Source organism: Macrotis lagotis, chromosome 5, assembly GCF_037893015.1.
Source record: "Macrotis lagotis isolate mMagLag1 chromosome 5, bilby.v1.9.chrom.fasta, whole genome shotgun sequence".
NCBI lineage: Eukaryota > Metazoa > Chordata > Mammalia > Peramelemorphia > Peramelidae > Macrotis > Macrotis lagotis.
Window position 1 is genome coordinate 232,419,458 of NC_133662.1, and position 25,145 is coordinate 232,444,602.

The following is a 25,145-nucleotide window of genomic DNA, read 5'->3' on the forward strand; positions in this document are numbered from 1 at the left end:
AAACAATAAAAACATCCCTCAACTAACTACATTTTGGCCCAGATGTCATTACTAGACCTATAGTTCAATAAGGTCAAAAAAGGAAAGGTGCCACATGCAAAAAAAAAAAAAAGTATGTTCAGCACTTTTTGTGGCAACAAGAAACTATGAAGTGGATAAAGAATTGGGGAAAAGGACCAAATTGTGGAATATGAATACAATGGAATGCCAATGGAAATAATATTAAGATTTCAGAGAAATTTGGAATATATATGAACTGGAGAAAAATTAACAGAACTGAGAACAATTTACAAAAATCATAAATAGAAAGGAATACTGAAAGACATCACAACTTTAATCAATGCAAATGAGCAATTTCCAAAGACCATCAATGAAAACACATGCTCCCCCCCTCCTTTGGGCAGGTAAATTAGCAACCTGTGGGTTCCAGGTCGAGAGCATTTGTTGCCAGACAATGTGTTGGTTGGTTTAATTTAACCACATTTCATTATTAACAGAGATAATTTCCTTTAAAGGAAATAGAACTGGTGACACTTTAAATCACAACACATTTTTAAAAGACTCCCTTGCTGCCTATAAAAAATGTTTACTCTATTAGTCTTTATTCTTTAGTATAGCATTCCAGATCTCCAATCTGACCAAAATCTACCATTCTATTTTTCTCTCCCATTTCTTTCCCTTCTGCTGTTCCAAGTTGATAGTTCCTGTGCCTATGTCTCAAAATGGGCTTATTAGTGCTATTGCCTTTCCTCACCTTCTAAATCCTATCTTTCCTTGAAGGCATAATTCAAGGGTCTCCCCACTTTCATGAGGTGATGCTATAATACCCTTCCCACCCTTTTTTTTCTATATTAGAAGTTTGGTATCTTTACCTCTTCTTTATGCTTTAGCTACTTAGTATTTTTTTTCTGGACCCATTCTAACTAAATAAATCATAAGCTCCTAGAGGGAAAGGATCATTATCAGACATCTTAATATCACTAACCCATGTAAATGTACTTGGAATGCAATATAGGGTGTCTCAAAAGTCTTAGAGTAATATTAAACTGTTTAAGATTACTCTTAAAACAGCTCTAAGACTTCTGCAACAACCCATATATATAACTCAATAATTGCTGCTTATATGTTATTTCATTTTTTGAGTTAAAAAAGTTACTGGAATATAGTTAATTTCCTAATTCACCAAAGTTGATCCTATTATGGACCACTTTTCATGCTGATGTGTAAGAAAATGGCGCTGAGGTACAGGAGTCCACAAAAAAAAACAAGCAGCCTTTATTGCAGTATTACAAAACACTTTCCATTTTGGCAATATTTTACAACATATTCAGCTTCTCAGACTGTTCAAGGGCTGGGAAGAAGGTTGGAAATTAAAAGGGGAAATTTCAATGGACATTTCTAAAAGAAAAACTTGCCCCATCCCTCCCACCAAAATAAAAATCCAAATGTCACTTAATTCCACTACTGGAGAAGAGGCCACAAGGAAAGCAGCAGGCAGAACTCTGGCAACTTCACTATCGAACATGTCAGAGGCAAAGGAACAATCAAGACGGTCTTTAGTATGGTCGATTACGCTGATCATTTCTGTAGTCATTTCTAGGAATGGAAAAATAAAAAGCAAGACTAAATTTTGGATTTTCTAAGTATCAAAACAATCCATATTGGTGAACTAATAAGAGAAATCAATTCCCACTGAGGAGGATAGAAGAACTATGCCTGAAACTCAAGAAAAATTCAACCTCTTAGAAATTTAGCACTCCAAATGGAATCATGTATTTAAATACAAGCCCCCAGTTCCTACTGGGAGAGTGCCAGCTTTGGAGTCAGGAAAATCTGGCACTTACTGGTTGTTTTAATTCTAATTTTTTTAATTAAGGCTATGGGGTTAAGTGACTTGCCCAAGGCCACACAGCTAGGCAATCATTAAGTGTCTGAGACCTGATTTGAACTCAAGTCCTTCTGACTCCAGGGCTGGTGTTCTATCCACTGTGCCACCTAGCTTTCCCCACTTACTGGTTATAACATGTGACCAGAGATAAGTCACTGAACCTTCCAAAGCCTCAGGTTCCTCATCTGTAAATATAAATGTACTTACAGTATATGTATATAGACAGAACTATATAGTTCTGACCTCAAGTCTCAAATGGGATCAATAATTTGGCAGGCCTTAAAGCATTATATAAATATGAATTATTATTGATATGTAGAAAAGAGAAAGAATCTGTAATGCTTGGTCCTAGAAAGAACCAGGACCAAGAGGTAGAAATTGAGGAGCAGATTAAAGTTCGGAAAAGCCCAAAACTTCTCAATGACTAAGTAAGCCCAAAACACAATGTGTTGCCATATAAATTATCACTGCATATATTAAAGATGCTAGATATACTTGTCATACTTTAGTTAGAGACTGGCTTAGAGAAATGTGGAGGTCCCCTGCAACAAATGAAATTTCATGAAAATGGGAAACAAAAGACCTAACAACCCTAGAATCTAGGTGTCATGATTGCAAGCTACACACACATATACTCACCTGCCTCCCATTTTGCCACCATAACCACCTCCTCGATCTCCGCCATAGCCGCCACCTCGGTCTCCCCCATAGCCGCCGCCACTTCGGTCACCTCCATAGCCTCCACCACTTCGGTCACCTCCATAGCCACCACTTCGGTCACCTCCATAGCCACCACCACCACCACTTCGATCACCTCCATAACCGCCGCCGCCACTTCGGTCACCCCCATAGCCACCACTTCGGTCACCCCCATAGCCGCCACCGCCACTCCGGTCACTCCCGTAGCCACCGCCACCACTTCGGTCTCCTCCATAGCCACCGCCTCCTCGGTCTCCTCCATAGCCACCACCGCCACTTCGGTCTCCTCCATAGCCACCGCCTCCTCGGTCTCCACCTCTGCCTCCCCGGCCTCTGTAGCCCCTCTCACCACCATAGCCTCTCCCCCGGAAATCTAAAAACAAAACAAAACAAAACAAAAAAAACTTATGGACCAAAGGGAAAGCCACAAAGCACCCTTGGTTTGGCTCAAAGGGCAAGCTATGTATTGATACTGTTAAAAAGGTGGCCCACCTCCTCCGGAAGGACGAGAGTCCTCTGGTCTGGGTTCATTACACTGATTACAGGAATTCCTCCGGGCAAAGTTCATGTTTCCACATGACCTAAAAGAGAAGGAAAGATGTGCTATTAGACTGTTTCCAAGTGATACTGGAGTCCCTGCTCACAAACAAGAAATACTTACGGATTAGGACAAACCCAGTCACCACTTTTAGGATCTCCACCTCTACCCTGAAAGCCTCCACGTCCTCTATATCCTCCACGTGAACCTAAGAGAGAAAACAAGACAAGAATATGACAATGAAAGTCAGACATAGAAAAAAATCAGTTCCCATACTACCCCTGTTGACAGAATTTAACAAATATAGTTAATGGTGTACCTCAAAACTGACCCTAGGATGTAGGATGATTTTAGCATAAACCATAAAATAAAATATGCAACACTCAAAAAAACAGATCACCAATGAAAGTAGATTCAGGGGGCAGTAGGTGGTGCAGTGAATAGAGCACTGGCCCTGGAGTCAGGAGTACCGGAGTTCAAATCCAGTCTCAGATACTTAATAATTACCTAGCTGTGTGGCCTTGGGAAAGCCACTTAACCCCATTGCCTTGCAAAAAAAAAAATCTAAAAAAAAAGTAGATTCAGTATCATTTAAAGTTTAAACCTAATTAAATCCTAAAATGTATTCCAACTTTAAAATTCAAATGCAAAACTCAAAAGCACAAAAGGAAGAATGTTGCATTAGCTTTCCATGTAACTGAAACATAAAAATAAAAATAAAATTTAACCTTAAGCATAAGAATTAAGAATTAAGAATTGAAAATCTATAGGCAATTTTAATTTCAATTCTCAATTTACATTTGACTAATATGGATATTATACCAAATCTGTAAAGGTGAAGGCTGAGGAAGTGTATAGATCAACTGGAAAGAACTGTTCCCAGATTAAAGTATTAGCACTAGGTGGGTTCATAAGATGTGCTCCTTAACTATTCCTCCTTGCTATTTTATCAGCTACATCCTTACTTCCAAGGGAGCAAAAACCTGTCTGTGTCTTTCCAGACAACTTCCCAGATATTCCTTTAGCCAGCCATATTTAGGAAACATCATTACTGTTCACACTTTGAAACATTTTATCTTCCCAAGGGTTCTTTGACACTCCAGGGATGGAGGTTTCAGGGGTTCAACATAGAAGACTAGCTAAAAACAACTTTCTCTGATTCTTAACAGTCAATTCTAAAAAATCCCACTTGTGTGAGCAAACTTCCAACCTCCTTCCTCACCTATCCTATACCCTCCATGCTATCATTTAAATAGAGAAGGAAGGAACCTACAGAAAGAAAGCTAACCTAGGCTCCTGCAATAAGGTAAGAGGCAAGGGCAAAATTCCAAGTCAAATATATTGGGAAGAGACCTGGAAGTTAAGTCATGAATGTCTTACCTCGTCGTCCACCTCCACTTCCACCTCCTCTCAAGAACTCAGGTCTTCTAGTGGCAAAAGACACTTTAATGATGTTACCATGAAATTCTTTTCCTAGGAAAGAAGAAGTATGGTTTCCAACAATGGTTGAAATCAAAGAATAAGGATATATGTAAGCACCTTCCATGAAACTGGTTTTAGAGGAACAAGGAGTATTAGTGAGGTCTCACAAAAATTCACAAGATTCAAGGTTTGAAGAGGTCCTTTTCTATAAAGCATGGCACTCATGGTTTCTATGAACGAGTATTCCATTCAATCTAATAACTACAGAAATATGGGGACATCAAAGTATTTAAGAATCCAGGGTTCCCAGCTTCTAAGCATGATGGATCCTAATACAGGAAGCCTCTTGGAAGTCAATGTTTATAAGTAAAATAAAAGCTGAGCAGTTCAAATTGTGGGGGCCAGTACAGGAAGCTATCACCTCCATACACACACACACACACACACACACACACACGGAAGTTTACAATAGAATCTGAGTACAGGCTAGGTCAAAGAATACAAAATACTGTATAGCACTTTACTGAAGAGAATACTTTCCTTACAATTCCATGAATCTGACAGCACCTGTACTAACACCATTTTACAGAAGAGAAAAGTGAGATTCTAAGACATTAAGGGACTTTCCTGATGTAACCAAGTTCCTAATTTCTGTTTTGGGCACGTCCATTCTTCTAGTCACAAAGAATGGCCATCTAGGAGCTATCTTCAACTCTATTCCCTCATTTGCCACCATATTCAATCATTAAGAGTTGATATTCATAATATCCCTCACATCCTTCACTAACTCTAGAATCATCTTAACTCACACTTTCATGTCCTCTCTCACCTGTAACAATGCATTAATCTTCTAACTGGTCTCCTTATATCCAGCTTCTACCTTGTCCCAATTCATTCTCCCCAGTTTCCAAAATGATATTCCTAAATCTGGACCTGGGTTTGACTGCATCACTTTCATGCCCAAGAAGCTTCAATAGCTACCACTATTTATAAAATGAAACAAAAACCTTTGTTTTCAGTATTCACTCTTTCATTATCTTATTCCTAGTTTTCTTAACAGGCTGAGCCCTCCTCCCATGCCCTACTGTCCAGTCAAACTAGTTCTGATGTTCTTCCCTACATGACACCATACCTCCTGCCTCTGTAAACTCCTTTTTACTTCTCCCTGTCTCCATTCCTGGAATCCCAAGCTCCATTCAAGACTTTTCTCATCTCCTACAAGAGTCTTTTCAACATTTTCTCCTCTTAATGCCTTCCCCATTGCTTCTTTTTAATTCCTCTCTGTTTTATTCCCATTCCTACCCCAAGTAAAATGCTAAGTTCTTTGAGGGTAGGGACAATCTCAGTTTGGTTTTGTATTCTCAGTAACTAACACAGTGTAACTGCTTAATAAAAGGCTTGGAATGAACAGAAAATTGGTAAGATAGGCAAATATAATAGACAGGCCAATATAGTACTTTCATCTTCAACTATAAAGTATATCTCTTTCAACAACTAATACAAGAGAAACTATATGAAAACAAGTTCAAGATAGGCATACCATCAAACCAGTCAATTGCAGCTTTAGCTGAAGGAGGATCATCAAATGACACTGTTGCCTCTCCTTTTGGCTTGCCTGTGTCCTTGTCTGTGTAAAGATTTATCATCGGTTTGCCAGTCTTCTTATTTGTCTAAGAGAAAAATTAAGTTGGTTTAGCTTAAAATTAAGTTTAAATTAAGCAGTAAGATGCTTAATCAAGACAATATAGTTTAGGAAGCTCAACATCAACACACCAAGATTCAAAAGTATTTACCAAGTGCCTACTATCTTCATGACATTGTGCTAACAAAAAAATAACAAGTAAATACAGTCCAAAGATAAGACATATATAAATGAATTAAGGAATGAAAATAAAACAAGAAAGTGTATTGTGTAATCTATAGTACAAGGATAGTCATCTAATCAAAAGAAGTTAAAGAAAAAATATATACATTTAGATTTGATTCCTGAAGGATAAGATAGTTTAAATATACAAAGAAATATACAAATATACAAAGAAATTCCAGACGGGGAACAAAATATGTGTAATAAGAGGAAAGAGTATGGCATAGCAGAGTTGGCAGGGAATAGAGAAGCTGGCCAAACATTTTAAACAGCAGAAACAACTTTCTACACAGAGAGCTCACCTTAATAATTCCTATTTGCTTAAAGAAGTCCCCAACTTGATCAGTTGATACCCCTTCTCCAAGTCCTTGAACAAAGATTGTGTTGTTGTCTGAATTATCAGACTCTGAGTCTAGGAAGAGGGAAAAGATCTAAGGTTAAAATGATTTATTTCTTTGCATAATTACACAAAATATTCTTGGCCCTGAGCTGTCAGTGACATAAGATATATGATATACAGGGCACATTTATCAAATGTGAAAACAACACAGAAATAGACAGACAGACTGAGGCAGGGTCTGAGTCTCAATAGGTTTGTGCCTCTGACTAAACATATTAAGATAAAACTTGAGTTATAAATTGTTAGGCTCGTCTGCAAAAGATCACAATTACAAGCATAGCAGGGCAACAATCGCAACAACCCCCCCCAAAATATACAAAGCAATCTTGGGCTGTGTTAAAAGACAGGCTTTCCAGAAACAAGATGATGATAGTCCGTCACCAAGTCTCTCCCCCAGGTCAGACCACATCTGGAATGTTTAGGAAAAAGGACTGATAACTTGGAATTGTCCAGAGAAAAGAAACCAGGAGAGTGAAGAGCCTTGAATTCATGCTCTATAAAGATCTGCGTTAAAGAAAATAGGGATGTTTTGTCTGGATGAGATTCAGAGGAACAGGATATAGGTTATTAAGAACCTGAAAGGTTGCCATATGAAAGAAGGATCTGACTTATTTTGTTTGGTTCCTGGGATAAGAACCAAAAGTAACAGCTGGAAGATGCAAAGAGGTCAATTCAGGAGGTTTTTCCTGACCCTAAGCCCAACAATGAGAACTCTCCAGAAACAGAATGGACTGCCTTGAGAGACGGAAGGGTCAATCCTCCACATGCTCCCAGGCTCCCAGTTTAAAAGCTAAATAAATACCTGTCAGATAGATTGTAAAGGGGATTTGGAGAAGGGGAAAAATAAATTGGACTAAATGGTCACCAAAATCCATTCCAACTCTGAAATTCTCTGACACCCTATATATAAGCCACAATGAGCCAAGATATACACTTTCTAATATTCAATTTCTAAAAGTAAAGGAAAATGTCAGTGCAACTCAAATCCACTGAATCATTCAAATCTAGCCACCTCAAGTCATTCCAACTTTAGATATGGAGAGAGCAAATGTGTAGAAGGAGCCAATACCCAGTACAGTGAGTGCAGCAATGGATAATAAAATTCATTCTAAAAAATATCTAACTATGCAGGTTATTCAACAGGAAAAGAACATGAGAGGTCTTTGAGAAAATCTGATTAGGAAAGTTCAGAAAAACTGCCTAAAGAAAGATATTTAAGTGCCCCAATACCCTTTCCAAACCTATTAGTCGACAAGGAAGGTAGGCAGATGTTTGGAAGTGAAGAGAAGACTTTTAATCAGGGGTTTCTTAATAGATTTCAAGGAGTTTATAAACTTAGATGGGAAGAAATCATATCCATTATTTTCACCAATCTAACTGAAATTTAGCATTTTCTACAATTTTTTTTTAAAAAAGCATTCTGGGGGGAGGTAGCTAGGTGGCACAGTGAATAGAGTATGGCCCTGGAGCCAGGAGGACCTGAGTTCAAATCCAGTCTCAGACATTTAATAATTACCTAGCATGTGACTTGGGCAAGTCACTTAACCCCAGTGCGGGGGCGCGGGGGGGGGGGGGGGGGGGGGGGCGGGGCTCAAAAGCATTCTGTGAAGGATCCACAGTATGTTTCACTAAAAAAGTGAAGATGCCTAGACAAGATGAAATCTAATGTCACTTTCCAGCTCTACATTTATGATCATTCAACACCATTTTACGTTTCAATAGTCTCCCAATAAGCATGATGAATACCTGGTGAGACTTTGTGAAACCAGTTTCCCTTTGATCTCTCACAGTTTACTACTTAATCTACTATAATATATATAGCAATGTTCCCATTTCATATTGCTCCATTTACTCAGTAAGGGTACAAGAATTCAAATGTTATAGTGCAGGTAGAAAATAAAATCTGAGGCTTGACCCACTAAACATTTTGCATTACCCCATTCCTTTTTCAGAAATTATAGTTTACTTTCTTTATAAACATAAATTTATAATTTTATAATTTATATAATTTATAAATTTATGATTATAAATAAAGTTACTATCAACTGCCAGGCTGGACTCCAAAAACGCAACTTCCTTCAAAGAAGGCAAACTCAGAAATATATTCTTAATATTAAAAGTTATTAGCTAAAAATTGCTTTGCCTTACCAGCATCTGTTTTCGGTCCATAATCCCTGTGGCCTAAGAGAAAAGAAAAGAAGTAATAGCTATTTTAAAAAATCCATTTGAAAGGTTTTGTTTCTAAGACAAATGAAAACAAGAAAATCTCAACTGTATTTCTATAGCTTACAAAGTCAACCATAACAGATTTATAGAGTAAATATATTGGTTAAATAATATTTTTTTAAAGTTTGGTAACAAATCAAAATTGAGTATCAACATCTCCTTAAACTTGTCATAGACAGCATTTGCCACTTTGGCATTATGCTAGTATTGCTCATATTAAGTACTGGTTGTCAAATCAGGGAGCAGGAATGCCCTATTGATTTAAGACCACTGTGTCAAGCTACCTTTATAAAAGAGCATTTTTGTCAAAACCTGGTGAAGGTCTCATTGGTCACCACAGACTCTTTCATGCAAATCCAGAGAAGTAGAAACCCATTGGACTGTTAAAGAGATCAACTTTGGCTTTTTTTTTTAAAGCACACAACACACACCAGCCTCAACCGAGTATGAACAGGCTCAGACTGCGTCTGAAGGATAGATAGTGGTGGCTTTTAGATTTATACAGCATTTCCACTGAAACATTTTGGGATACTCAGCACTTACCACCAAAATTTTTGAAGCCACCGCGGTCACCACCACTGCAGAGGAAAAATTGAAGAAATGATTTCTTCCTTAAGTCTCTAATGTGCTGAGCCCTGGGCTCAATCTACACTTAACTGATCAAAAGTAGAGAGCTTACAGCCTAGGGGAATAGTAGCCCCTCTAACTTTTCAATAAATTTCATAGCATAGGTTTCCAGGGGTTGTTTCCAATTACATGATCTCCTAGGGGCCTACTTTCAAGAGAATCACTAAACTGAAACTAAATATCACAGCATATTAACTCTAACCTGAAAACTTTCCCCAACCCAAGATCAAAATGGTTGCTACATAACCCCAGAATTAAAATGGGGGGACATAACAGCAAAGAAAGCTTAACTAGGGCAAATATGCTATTCAACAGAAAAAAAAATTAACAGGGATAAAGGGACTAAAATACTACTCAAATTCAAGTGTGAAATTTTGGCATCATAATGGGAAAGGTGACATTAAATGGTTGATATTACAAGATAAGAAGAAGCATATGAATAGTGAGCTTCAATATTGAAAGACTGTTACATTTCATTCATTCATTCATTCTGAAATCTAGTATAAAATATACAAGTGAATATATTAATGAGAATGAAGAATAAGAATGGATTTAAATTATGCTTCTCCATGCCCAGTGTAACACGATTAGATGCCTTACATAAATTACTACTAAGTATAAACTAGCTCATTATGTCAAATGTTCTGCACATTGATCTTTAGAGCATATCACAAATGCAATGAAACACTCAACAAATCATAGCAGTTCACAATTTCAGGCATGTAAGTTTTTTTCTTAATTTGGTAAATACCCAATACCTTTAAATATCCTCTCTGGTAGTTATGTGCAAGAATTCAACAGTTTCCTGCTAGAATTAAAAGGAAGTGTACTTCAAATGCATTCAAAACCCCTGCTATTGCATGAGAGTATTTTCAACTGCACTGAAGTACAAACGTAAAGATCTTCCCTATAAACTGAAAAGTGGGCAATACCCAAAGTTGTTGATGAAACTATTTAAAAATTTTCTATTAAGTAAAAGCTTTCACATGAATGAATTTTCTTTATGTGGCCTTTCTAGAAAAAAATAGCCACTGTGAATAGTTTCCCTTTAAATTATTCCCAGTTTATGACTGTGTTAAGGTCTTCCTTGCACCCCTAAGCAACTTCAAAATCTCCTGAATTTAGTTTCTGCAAGCCTAGAAATTAGGAGGCATTCAAGCCTCTAAATAGTCAAGAGCTTCATGATGGGTTCCTATAAATTCTGTGTTTCAAGAAAACATTCATCCACCCTCCTCCATCCCTCACTATGGCACCTTCCAGTCCTCTGCTTTATTCTGTTGGCCAAACATTAGCATGAAGCGAAGAGGTTTGTTGAGCCTAGACCTCTGAAAACCTTGTCAATAGCAACTCTGGGAATCTCAAATAACACTACTCTCACAGGTATGGAATTTTCATTTGCACAAGTTTCTTTTTAATATGCCCAACATAATTTCAAATAGAAAAAAAAAGCTAATTAGTACATCCAGTCTATAACTCTACTAAAGAAGCAAAGGGTAGAATTATTCAGTAGTGAAAGAGTATTGGGGGGAAGGGGGAGTAATAGGAGCAGGGGAATCATTTTTCCGTGAGTGAATTAATGATTAACTTTTATCTCACTTATAAATATGCAAAAAGGTACACTATTAATTACTCTACTCCCATCTATATCAATAGAGCACCAAAGAGTTGATGCAACTAAAGAAAAAAGAAACAATTTGGTATAGGACAATGCTACTATAATGGCTGGTTTCCATTTCCATTGCATCCAGTAATTTAACATTGAGATAGCCTAAGAAAAATGTGTTTGTAGAAGGGAATGGTTATATATATCTAAGTCAATTTGTGACTTCTCATTAACTTTAAAGTGAGTTTTTAATGTAGTTTTAAAACTGTTACCAAAAGTAGTTGAAAATTTCAACACAATGGCTACCAACAAGATGCGAAGCATTTTTTCCTAGTTCCATACAGAAAGCCCATCCCATCTTGAAAAATGACAAGGTCATTCGATTAGTGTATTTATTTTAAACTTTTGCAATGAGGTTAAATGTCAATTTATAATACACTAGACTAACGAGTACATTCTAACAAAGGGATATTCTAAATTAAGAATGGAGTAGTTATTAAAGTAAAAAAAACCTCCATCAACTTTATAGCTGCATCCATCTATATACAAGAAACAAATCTGCATTTGTTTTGCTGAATCAAATTTAAAAACAAATGTATCAGCAGGATTTCCTCCAAGTTCACCATAGATACTGCAAGTCTCCTTTCCCCTGACAGATTTGGGTGAAGAGCAATACTCTTATTCCCTTTCTTCACTGTGGGAGAGAAGGAATGAATAAAATTGGGCTTATGCGTGTATTAAAAGATTAGTCCTACTGTCATTCAAGAAAGCTAAGGCTCTTTGGTTAAGTTTTCTATGAAGTTGTAAATACATACTATTTTATGGCTCAAACCTGCTGAGAAACAAAACAGATAGCTCAAGAGTCTGTTTGGTGTTCTGGGGAAGTTTAATATTAGGTGAAAATAGGTATTAAAATAATTACTAAAATAGGGATTTCACCTACTTATTGGTGTTGGGGGCAAAATTATCTATTCCAAACATAAATGATTCCTTGATTTAAATAAAGTTTTCAACATTAGTTAAATTTATTTTCTCTCTTCTGTGAAAGTTTTGCATATGTGTATGGCAAAAGCTTCCTTAATTCAGAAGCACTTCCTAACCACATCTAAAAAGACAGGGAGCCAGGAACACCTGATCTTTTTCAAGGGAGCTATTATACAAAGACTCGTATAAGAGAAAGAAGACCCTTAGGTGTTAGATTTGATTCATAAAATCCTAAAACCATAGTTACTGATAACATTTCCACTACCAAAGTCTGGACAATGAACAACAAATCACCTATCTATGACAATCCAAAACAAATTACCAAAGACAATCTGTCTAGATTAGTAAAGTTCAGGACAATAAGGAAAAGGTCTAAGAAACTATTCTGATACTAAACTAAAAAAAAGTATAAATTTTCTATTTCAGTTGGATAATGCTAGTTATCTATCAAAACTTTTGATTTAATTTTCCTTAGGAATTATTACTTTTGTAGCAAACAATGTGATTTGCAGATGAAGAATTTTCAAATGAAAGAGTATTCTTAGAATATTTCAACCTCTTTTTCAAAATCTGAAGTTTCTCTAGATTGAATTTTTCCTTGTCATAAAGGTAGTATTGTCATCTCTTCTGCTCTCTCCCTCTCTCCTTTTAAACTTTCAATAGAAAATTCAAGTAGTGCTACACATTCTTCAAGCAGCCAAGAAAGATGAGATTTTCAACCCTACTATTTCTTTTTGCAAGGGAATGGAGTTAAATAACTTGCCCAAGGTCACACAACTAGGTAATTATTAAGTGTCTGAGGTGAGATTTGAACTCAAGTACTCCTGACTCCAAGGCCAGTGCTCTATCCACTGCACCACCAGCTGCCCCCAACCCCACTATTTTTAAGTGAAATTATTCAAAATACAGAAATGTCATCGTGGACCAAGGGACAATTTTGAGGGATCATATTTTTCTTCTTACTTAAGAGCATATTAACCTAAGAAATTTCTGTAAAACTGGAGTTCTAATTCAAATGCTTTAACACAAATGAAAACTCTGAACAATCTTTGGGTCAAGATTGTTCATGGTTAGTTTCTGCCTACAACCAAGATGGCTTCACTATAATGAAATCCTTTATGGGGCATTTAACATCAAATGACAGGACTTGAAATGATCCTGAGAGGTCACCTAATTATATCTACACGTAATAACCAAAGGAGGTTGCAGAATCTTAAAGGTCTTTAGAAGGATTGATATTCATCTCTGGGTTGCTTTACTAGTAGGTCTTAGGAAAAACCCTAAGGATTTTAGCCTTCAAGCTAAATAGGGTCAAGCGAACCTACTCCAAAGATACCCAGTAAATTCCATCACTCATAAAACTTATGGGAGTATAACAAATTTCTGCAGAATTAATCCTATGATGCAACAACTGGAAAGCTGTTAATGAAGGTTATTTGCTATTATTACACTATTTCAAGGCAATCAGTTATGGAAGCATTCCCCAGGGCACTTGCTTTGTCTTTTGTTGGGACTATTAAAGACAGGTAGGGAAGTTGTATTAAGTCACCCTGTGTTGATCACCCTTTATTCATGTCCTATTGATGGCATGATGACAACAGTGTCTTCTTCAATAATAAAAGAAAACACAATACATCTAACTCACTAACTAATATATGATAATCTGGTTGTACTATGGTTTAATCAAGATGCTCACAAAGTCTGAGGTTTGCAAAAGTCTATCAAGTCATGATAAGGTTTTATTTGGTTTGTGCCCAAAATATCAAAAGCATTATACAATGAACAGAAAGGAGCATGCTTAAAAATCCAAAAGCAAGAAGGTCAAGTTTTTACCTTGAAGAGCACAGTATTAAGTATAACTGGTTCGTTTTCAAATTCATTTCTAGGGATCCAAAGGCAAGACCAAAGCAGCAAAGGACTGAACCAGAACTGAATTCTTACTAAATGACAGCTTGTGGCCCACAGCCAGTTTCACTTCTTGACCAGCACCGATTACACTTTAGTCGTATTTTACAACTACAAAAACTGCAACTTACAAACCTCCTTTTCTGAGAAAAAAAACTTCAACTATCCTTTTATCTTGGTCTTAAATGGACAAAGTGCCAAATGGACATGCACATTTAAAAATATTTAAATTAAGCCAACTATAATAACATTTAAAAAAATTTTGAGGATCCTAGCAAAGGCCAAAAAAGCTACATCAGAAAGTGACAGCTTTCTTAAGTAGATAAGGAAGATTTCAGACTTCAAAGGTCTAGACAGGAGACAGATTTGCTAATAGTTTTATCAAGTTGCACTAATTAATTCAATTATTCAAAAGGAATAAAATTATATAATCTACTATGTTAAACTACTGAAATTAACTTTTTTCCTAATACAAGTCAAATACTGCCCCCCAAGCTAAGCTCTAATTTGTCCTTTTTTAAACTGTATACATATTCCCTTCCCAAGGGTACTCTACCCTCTAACTTTGAATTAACTTACCTTTTTTTCCCTTTTATATGCAAAATATTTGCATTTGCCAGTTATTTTATGGGAAGACTTAGAGTCTAGCTCTGGCCAGAAAAATGAAATATGTGACAACCATTATGATGGGGCTTTGTTCATCTCTGTTTGACATACAGTTAACAGGGTCTAACCTAAGTAATTTATCTGGCATCATGGGGTTGAAAAGCATTTTAATATAAGAGCCTTTGCATCATCTTCCACCCCCTTTTAGTTACATAATTCCAAATCTTATAACTCTTCAAAGTTACAACACTTGGTTAGATCCTAAAAATCAAATCATCTAAGTAACAATCAAAAAAGAATTATAGAATTTGGATGCAAACACTTACCTTGATCCTGTCATAGGACCTCTTCCATCCTTGTCATATCCCCCACGCCCTCTACCTCCTCCCTGTGACCCGCCATATCCTCTATTATCTTCTCCATACCTACTCATGTCACGACGGTCATCTGCAAAGAAGCACAAAAAAAAATCACATTTCTGATAAATGCTCTCATACTCTTAAGTGATTTTTCTAAGGTCTTTTGAGGTTCTTTTCTGCAAAAGTCAATACAAGTCTTCTTAAAAGACACTGATATTACTGTATGTGTCACAGTCAAGCTTTATAAAAACAATAATAAATAGCTGACATTTCCATAGTGATTTAGGGCTATGAAGTATCTTCCTTACAATTCTCTGATTACTATTACACTCAGTAGCAAGATGATTCAATAGAAAGAGCAATGAATTTTTAAAAATTCAATGGAATTGACCTCTAAAATGTACAGGTCATGTGGCTTAGGGCAAATCACACTACACCCAAGTCTCAATTTCCCCATTCTATAAAATGGGTAGCGATAACAGCAGGTTTAAAAGGAAGTACTTTGTAAGTTGTAAAACATTGATAATTATTATGAGGAAAAAGAAGAATTTTAGAGACATCCCTTCAAACCAACAATAAGAAGAGTCAAAGGGTTAAATAATCTGCACATAATTTATCAGCAATGGTGGAGGCAACTCCAGTACTCAAATACAGGTCTTTTGATTTTTTTTTCCCCCAAGCAAACCATACTGTCTCGGCAATTCACTAAACTCAAACAGATTTTTCTTTGAGTCTATCCTCCAAGATTTAGGACTATTTATGGTACAGGATTCCCATTAATCCAATGATTATGATATATTAAGTAAAAATTTCTTCTCTCTAAAGTTTCTATTTATTTTCCCCTCATTCAATCTAAAGAAAAGACAAAATAAAAAGCACTGACATCCTATACATTTCCTCAAGAACCAGTCTACACAAATTTGCTGAGGGAATAGAATTTTTCACTCAAAAAAAAAAAAGTAATCGTGTGAGAATGACAGATCAAATATTAATTAAGGAAGACCTATAAATTTTTAAGAAAATGCTTTTGAGATCATTGCATCCCTAAATCAAACCCTTAGAACAGGGAGCCCACAAACAAAGAAGGAGTCTGTAAATAGATTTTGGGGGTCCGTGAGCTTGGATGGAGAAAGAAAAATACACCTTTTTTTTAAACTTAGTTGAAATTTAACATTTCCTGTTATTTAAAAACATTATAATGAGAAGGAGTCCATAAGCTTCACCAGACTATCAAAAAGATCCATGTCACCCACAGAAAGACTTAAGCAGCCCTGCCTTAGAAGGACACAGTCACAATTAAAACATGGATACCAAGATAATCAAAGGTCATTTAGCTGATAATTCAGGATTCCTAGTTACTCAGAGGTATATATTCAAGAAGAAATTGGTTTAAAAGGCAAAGTAGTCTACTAAAGAAGAGATTAAGATGTTTCAAGACCACTCTATTTATAAAGAACAGGAATCTTGAATGATTCATTTAAACAAACCCACTACTATAAGCCAATAGTCATTCTGTAGCTATTAAAAAAAAAAAAGATGCCGCAAAAACAAACTAGAACTCTATAACCAGTGTAGCTTACCTTGTGTATGGTGGCTGTAACTTTCCCTTTGTGAATGATAGGACTGCTGATTTTGATTATATGAGTCTTGCTGTTGATCATAATTTGACTGCTCGTCATATGAACCTTGGTGTTGGTCATAGCCTGACTGTTGGTCATATGAATCTTGCTGACCATAGTCTGACTGGTCATATGAAGGCGCTCTTCCACCTTGGCTAAACAGGAATCAAGAACTTAGGAGAGTTCTCAGGAGGATTAATTTAAACAGAGAGATGGTCTATTCTGAAAAAGAAGGGCTAAATGGCTAGATCTCAACTGTATCAATTCATCAATTAACAAGTATTCATTCAATATCTCTTCTGTGCCAAGTTCTGTGCTGGGTGATGGGGACACAGATGCAATAAATGATACAACCCTTACTCACTAGGAGCTTACACTCTAACTCTTATCTGGATGTGCTTTCCACTCCTGTTCTTCCTAAAATTCAAACCTTTAATTTACAAGGAAATTTTGCACCAATGTACTTGGAAAGTTAAAGAAATGCCAAATTGTGAAGAAATTTCAAATCATGGAAAGTATCTCACCTTGAAACACTTAAGAAGTCAAAAATGGCTTCTGGTTATTACCTTCTTGAATAAGTTAATTGTAAAACAAGCAGACTAGAATAAATACATCAGAGTGAGTGCTGCCTTTTCAAAGTGGTTACGTTCAAGAAAGGCTATACAATTACTCCAACAAAGCTGCCACTGCTCAAGTATTTTTGGAACTTCTCTTGCAAATGCCTTCAGAGTGTGAAGCACAGTTTTAGACATCTTCAATGGCAAAAAAAAAAAATAAAAAATCTTCATTCTTTCAGTGAGGATTTGGTTTTTGGAACTAGTTAAGAGCCATCTGTTATCAAGTCTAGTGAATAAAGTAGATAATTAAAAGCCAAACCGTCACTTCGGGTCAAAAAATATGGTGTACCTAGAAAGCTATGACACTGGTGCTTTTCTCATGAGGGTTCTAAATTGATTCTGAAAAAATCCTAAAAGAGAAGCTCCCAAAATATTTTGAGTAATCAACTATCATTAGCTTAGGTGTACATAACCTCTCAAAATGACTAGGATGGATAATATTCACTTGGATACCTAGATTCTTAGGGGGTGGAGAGGTAAGGGATGTATGATGTGTCTCTGTATAAGTTTTAATTCTCATTTGGGGAGGTCACAAATTATTCAGTACCAAAGAATGTGAATACTATTGACAAATGGTGGCACTTGGTCAAAGGTGATAGATACATGGACCAATTTTCAATGTAATGAGCTAATGACTCTTTGAAGCAAATTCTGCTCAAACAACCCACTGCAGAAACGCTACCATACTTCTCCCACCAACTAAACCATTGCTTTCTCTTCAGTACAAAAGAATAAAAGGGTCAGAACTTAAGACCTCCCAAGAGCTTTCAAGTACTTTCTCTCTTTTAATATTCACTACCTGTAATACTTCAGATAGTACATTCATACAAAAATTCTCCACATGCTTCATAATCTGCTTTCCTGAACCTGTCAACTAACTCTTGAAGTGTCCTGTGATTCTCCCCTATAGCTAACAACAATGCCTTACATTTGTACAAGTTTTCCTGTGATAACATGGAAAACATTCATAGGATTCACAATTAGGACCTCTAACTATACTATCTTACATGTATTTTTATTTAATTGCCTTTCTAATTTGTGGCAATTTATACATTTTTTTTCTTTATTTATAATCATTATAAGTCCTTGAAAATGTAGAAAGTTTTTGAGAAGTCTTTAAACTTGTCCATAAAATTCTACCCACCCATAGTAAGAATATAAAACATTTTTAAAGGTACCCTACAATTATGGGAAAGTTTCACTTAAACCTATAGGAGGCTTCATGCACTGATCTAAAGTCCATTTCATTTTCTTTCAAATTTTTCAACTGAGCTTTAATGTCAGAGAAGCATGAGCTTACTTCTTGAAAATGGGAATAAAGACACAAGAAATCAAACTCATACCTTACTTACCAATGCAACCCAGGAGTCAACTCTTACATGACAGGAACAATACCATAAAACTGCACAAAACATTAATCTAGTACCTATCAACTGGAAGACATGTCTACCTGAGGTTTCAGGAGTTTCACTTTGATATTCAAGTTTTAATACCTACAGTATTAAACATCTCCAAATGTCCAACACTGGCCCAGTGCTTTCACACTTTATTTCCTTACCCTCCCGATGAGTCCGTGTTTTGCTGTCCCTGGTTATTATAAGATTGCTGGCCATATGAGCTCTGTTTTTGATTTTCATAACCACCGTAGGATTGTGAATAACCTAGAGATTGGATAGGTATACCATTTAGTAAACATTTTGATTTTAAAATGTCTAAAACAGCAAATTTAACAAACCAGTCCAACCTGATTGACTCTGTCCATAACTTGAGTAGCCGCCATAGTTCTGTCCATAAGATGAATCAGTCGATTGCCCATAGCCAGAATAACCCTGAAATTTAGGTAAATGCTCAATTCATTGCCTTCTGAAAACAAAAGTAACTGTTTAAATGGATCATAGTTTGGACTTTAACCTACTTGTGGTGCTTGTCCATAATTTTGGTTACTTTGATTGCCATAGGAATAGCTGAAAAAAAAATTTGGATTTTTTTTTAAACAAAAGTAGGCAAGTCAAAGTCTTACATTATCTACCATTATATAAAGAACCTTGAATTTCTCAACTTCCTAAGGAAACTTAATTTTTATGTCATCTCTTAAAAAGTTAAATCAGAATCCTATAACATAATATAGTAAAATCATTGCTAGAGGAGGCCTAGGCTCAAATCCTACATCAGGTGGGCAAGTCACTGAACTTCTGAGTACTAATTTTCCTCATCTCTGAGGAAGTTTGCAACATTCTCAGGAGTGAAGTTGGGTAAAGAGCATGACCCAAAGATAAGTTACTAGACATTACCAGAACGTGAAAATTCAAAAAAGATTTTCAAAGTCATCTTCTTTAAACTCCTCATTCTGCAGAGAAGGAAATGTGACTCGCCTAAGACACGATGGTGAGTTAGTGATAAGTCCAAAACTAGCAAGGGTTCCTCCTCAAGTCTCATTTATTTTTCTGCTCCCCCCCGGTAAATTTGTTGGGTTTGCTTTGTAAAATCTTTCATGAGTCAAAAGTAGTATCAACAACACCAGAAAATATGATGCCCAGAAAAAGGTACGTGTCTGTACAAGACTGACAATGATGCCATCAGGTTTAAGCAGCATAAGGCTAATTCTTCAATTAATAATGTTATTTAGTTCTCTATCATACTTGACAAGTTCCTTTCTTCCTGACATTTTGACACAGCCATGCAAAGTAACTTAAAATTCTCAGAACAGGCAAAGGTACAACTTTAAAAGAGCACTTAACTATCTATCTATCTATCTATCTACATATATATACATATATATATGTATATATATATATATAAATATAAAACATATGAATGTACAACACCGTAATTTGAACAATTTTCTACTAACACTATGCAACACTATTGCTCAAATCTCTCATATGAATGTGTGTGTGTGTACACACACACACACACACACACACACACACACACACACAAATATTGGAAATCCAAAGTAAAAAAAAACACATTAATGTTATTCTTCTATATTATATACATACATATATACATATTATATATGCCATATAACATATACTATAATAATATGTACTAATCATATAATACACCTATTAGATACTATATATAATACATATGTATCTGTTATATTTCAAATAGATATTCTGGTCATGGGGTTCCTTAAACACTTGGAATTGCTATTCCACATATCTTTATGCAGTGAGTTGGTAAACAAGAAAAGCAGATTCTACATGTTCCTTCACAAAAGAACACTATGACGCTCTTCATATTCCGGCACTACAAGAACTTTCCCAGAGCACCAACAGCTGCTCCTTTAAGAAAAGACACTACTCCCTAGGTATATTACTCCAGAGAGATCTCAGCATCTTACAGTTATGATTGGACATCATACAAGAAAACACTTGGCCAAAAGCCTAGGTTAAATCAGGGATTTAAACACTCCAAAATCAGAGCTAAGTTGCATGCTTTGAAGCAATTACCTAAAGCACATGGTTCAAACATACTACTTGAGATACTTTCTAGTATCTCCATCTAAGGGAATTCTATGTATTCCTATCAACTTCAATCCATTTACTTACTCTGCTAGATCTCTTGTTTACAAAGGCTAATCTCCTCCTTATGAGTACTAATTTTCAATTCCCCTAAGACAATCAGAAAACAACTTTCGAGTGGTAAATTCCACCTGAATTTGCCTATCTCAGTTGCACTCAATATATTAAATGTATACTTTACCTTTGATCGCCCCCAGACTGACCATAACTTCCAGAATCTAAAACACAAAGAAATAATGTTAAAAGCTTATAGAAAAAACATGATTCATTCAAAAACAAACTTTAGTCCCTATACAAGAGCAGACAGAAGTTACAAACCAAGAGTTAAAAGAAACTACAGAGATCTATATAAGTTGCTTTTTTTCCTAATCATTTAAACTTAAGTCATCTTAACCCACATGTGCTACTGCTCATAAAGTGGGTTAAGTGAAAATATGTGAATACATCAGCACAAAACCATCACCATTAGAAAATTTGTTCCCCTGATAAAGAATAATCATAAAAAGGGGAAAGCAGTAGCCTACTATAACAAGACAATCTACTACACAAAAGTATTATTTCCCTTAGTCAACACACAATGTCCATGTCTAATTCCAAAATACTGATTTGTTTATTTTACCTCACATCTTCCTGATGGGCTACACACCTCAACCTCTCAAGCAATCCAAAGCAGCATGTAATTTTTCTCTCATGGATCATTGTGATTGTCAGCAAAAGCAGAAGTCTCTCTAAGGACTTAGTTGAAATAAAAGTTGAGGGAAAATAAAACATTGCTGACAACTTAAGTGTTCTTGAAGTAGAGTCAGGGGTAACATGTCCTACTCTGGGTTTACCTTGTGAATAAAGGAATGATTTACCACCTCGCCCCACACATACATACAAATTTCCACACATCTTGTAAGAGTAGTAAAAAAAATACCTCTGCATCTGAATTCATAGTCTTTATATGACTGACTTTGAGCAGTGACACTGTTTTCCAATTCACTACCACCTGAATCTTTACTGTTTCTATAATCCAAGGCCATATGAAGTAGCATAAACTCTCAATGTTCAATTGTCATGTGACAGACTTCTGTTATGATATATTATCAACATGTTTCAATTCCATATTTAAATTACAAAACATTTAATTCTGGTCATATTAGTTGTCATTTATCCCCAACGATCAACTTAATTCAACAACTTTCTTTGTCTTCAGTTCAATTCATTTAAAACAACCTCGGATGAAGTGTTCAAGTACACTGGCCCTGGAGTCAGGAGAACCTGAGTTCAAATTTGGCCTAAAGACATTTGATTTGGCCTTATGACACACTAGCTGTGTGACCTCCAGCCAGTCACTTAACATAAACTGGAAAAAAAAAATAGAAAAATAACCCCAATAGAAAAATGGAATTAACTTGTCAGAAGAATGCCTGCCATTTTCCAGTTTGCTAACTATAGAAGATATAGTGTATACAGTATCATCACATTCAAGACAAGATAATCATGGGGGGGGTAGGAGGGAATACTGAATGAGAAGCAGTAACATGCTTCTTCTTTATAAAACACAGAGGAGACAATCAAACAAATCATAATTACTACTATTTTAAAAGCAATTTGTTGATCAGAATTTTATAAAACGGTTGTCATTTCTGAATGTTATACATACTGGCCCAGGAAGCATACTGGGCACCCATGGTTACTTCTAACACATATTATTACCATTTTCAATAATATCTATGTTATAACTGCTTGAAGACATTACTACCTTATACTTGAGGTAGCTAAATGGCCTGCGAGAATGCCAGTCTGAAGGCCTGAGGCCCAATCTCATTTTGGACATTGAGTCATCACATAAGCCTGGTGAAATCGTTTAGCTTGTCTCAGACTCAGTTTCCCCTGAAAAGGACAATAGCAGCCCCCACCTAAGCATTATAAACCTTAAAAGTCATACAAACTTACGATAGCAACTATTTTACAGATGATAAAACTAAGTCAAGAAGAGGTTAACTGAAAGTGCTTTTTTCCAATGTCACCAGCAATATTTTATTGGCAAAACCAGAACTCAAGTGTAATGTTATTGCCAGTCCAAACATGCATCCCTATTCCTCAATAAGTTCAAGGTGCAAAAAATATCAAAGTATTACTTATCATACAATTAGCTGCCAAACATTTAGTGATTTGGATATTTAAAGACAAATACCATGGGACAAACCAGACTTTCTGGTTATTATCTACTAAAAAAACCCGGGAACCTCCTAAGTGGTAAAGCCCCTGATTCTTGTGCGGGTTCAATCACCCATTTGAATTGAAACTTTGCACTGCAATAAATCATTTATGGTTACTCTAATTGAGTCTGAGACACTGAAAGAGCACTTTCAGATTGTAAACCCTATGTATCTCCTCCCTTGAACCGTGCCAGATTTTACTCACTTGGAGAAATCCCAATTTTAGACATCCGTAGTGTTTTCAGGATCTGCTAAACGCTACAAATATTTCACTCGATTCTCAAAAGCTCGGGAAGGGCTATGATTCCCATTTGACAGAGGAGAACACTGAGGGAGGCTGAGATTCAATGACTTGAGCCCGCCACACACAGCTTGTATTGATCACCAAACAAACTACCGGAGGGACCACTTTCTTGCTAGACGCAATTCGGTCGTAACATTTCCAAATTCCGTTGTTGAACAGTCAAAAATTTCACGACGTTCCCCACCCCCACCCCGGGGCCAAAGGAAGGGACCTCGGCCATCTAAGACTCGGGAAACGGGAGCAAAAAGTTCATTCATCTGCTCAGGGCAGTGCACGTGTGTGGCCCTTCCCCATTTTTATTTGTTGCTTTCACTCATTCATTCATTCACTCATCCCTTCTGCCCGCAGCACCCAGAGCTCGGCACCTTTTTTCCCTCCCAAGCTTTTCATTACTAACAGGTCCCGCCCTTTGGGGGGGAAGAGCAGACTTTGGCCCGCGGGCAGGATTGCCCTCCACATGGCTCCGTTTCCCTGCAACACCGTGCCTCCTCAGCTCGGCAGGGGCAGGGGAGGCAGCGCCCCCAGCCCCCTTTTTCGGAGGGGAGGGTGGCGGCGGATGCCATCGGGGGTCCCCGGCCGACCCCGGCGGCCTTTGTTTCTTTCCCGAGGCCCCCCCCGGGGCTCGACGCGGCTTCTCCGCGCTTCCCGGACGGGCTTTTTGGGGGCTTTTCCTGCGCTTTCGCCTTTGTGCTTCCCCGAGCGCCCGCCCCCCGCGGGGCTCCTTCCGTTTGTTCCGGGCGGGCGCCGCGGCCCGGCTCGGGGTGCTCCGCTCCTCCCCCTCCTCGGCCGGCCATCACACGAGAGCCGCGGGCGGGGCGGGGGGCCGAGCCCCGGGGAGGCGGGGAGCCGGCGGGGCGCCGAGGGCCGCGGCGGGGGAGGGGACGGGACGCCGCCGCTCGGCTCCTCGGCGCGGCCCGGGGCCCGAGGCCCGGAGCGTTGGGCGCCGTCCGGCCCCCTCGGCGCAACATGGCGGCGGCCGGTCCCTCCCCCCCCCCCGCCGCCTCAGCCTCCGCCTCCGCCGGCCGACCCAGGGCGGCCCCGCACGCCGCCGCCGCGGCCGCCGCTCGCCCCCCGGCGCACCTACCCGACATGACTAACGGCCGCGGCGCGGAGCCCCCACAGCCCGCCGAGGACGAGCAGAAAGAGGAAGAGAGCCGGGCGGCGCGGCGGCCAGAGCCAGACTGAGGGCGGCGCGGCGGGCCGAGCCCGACTGCGGGGCTCCGGCGGCCAATCAGGGCGCGCCGGCGCGTACCACTCCGGCCCGGTCAGAGGGGGCACGCGCTGACCGAGCCCGCCTCCGGGAGCCGGAGCGCGGAAGCGGCGGGGCCGGCCCTCCCCGCCCCGGACCGTACCACGGCGGCGAGGGAGCTGCGAGGCGGGCCGTACCAACTCTGCCTCCCCGAGGGGAGAGCGGGGGAGAGCCCGCCGGCCCCCCTCCCCCGCGGGCGCCGCCGCTCCCTCCCGGATCCAACGCCTCGGAGGGCCGCGGCGTCCGGAGCGGCCTAGCGAGGCCCTCCCCGGCCAGTCCCCGGGACACGCTCCCCCACCTCGCATCGACATGGTACGGTCTCCTCCCCGCTCTCCCTCGCGCGGCAAGCGCTAAGTGGACCGCGGCGCCCGAGCCGCAAGGGGGCGCTCTCACGCGGCGAGGAGGAGGGGGAGGGGGGCCGAGCCCTCCGCGCCCCGGGGACCCCCGCGGCCGCCCCAGCATGGGCCGCCCCCCCCCCGGTGGGCCGCCCCTAAAAGA

General features: G+C 38.5%; 1 protein-coding gene across 1 annotated transcript; it reads right to left on the reverse strand.

Moving 5' to 3' along the window:
* Window positions 1–1,462: 1,462 nt before the first annotated feature.
* Window positions 1,463–24,632, reverse strand: TAF15 (TATA-box binding protein associated factor 15). Its single transcript, XM_074188904.1, has 16 exons — window positions 24,483–24,632; window positions 21,069–21,105; window positions 19,273–19,321; window positions 19,102–19,186; window positions 18,916–19,018; window positions 16,702–16,895; window positions 15,089–15,209; window positions 9,581–9,615; window positions 8,960–8,992; window positions 6,714–6,823; window positions 6,088–6,217; window positions 4,506–4,598; window positions 3,249–3,333; window positions 3,080–3,168; window positions 2,528–2,960; window positions 1,463–1,596 (listed from the first exon to the last, which is right to left on the reverse strand). Exons 1-16 carry the CDS (start codon window positions 24,487–24,489, stop codon window positions 1,557–1,559), a joined length of 1,644 nt encoding a protein of 547 aa, XP_074045005.1. The 5' UTR covers window positions 24,490–24,632; the 3' UTR covers window positions 1,463–1,556.
* Window positions 24,633–25,145: the final 513 nt, after the last annotated feature.

Excerpts from the sequence above, each read along its gene's own strand:
- TAF15 (XM_074188904.1), bottom strand. Across the intron at positions 4,599-6,087 it reads TGCAATTGACTGGTTTGATG|GAAAAGAATTTCATGGTAAC; the intron begins GTATGCCTATCT and ends CTTCTTTCCTAG. Across the intron at positions 2,961-3,079 it reads CTCTCGTCCTTCCGGAGGAG|ATTTCCGGGGGAGAGGCTAT; the intron begins GTGGGCCACCTT and ends TTTTGTTTTTAG.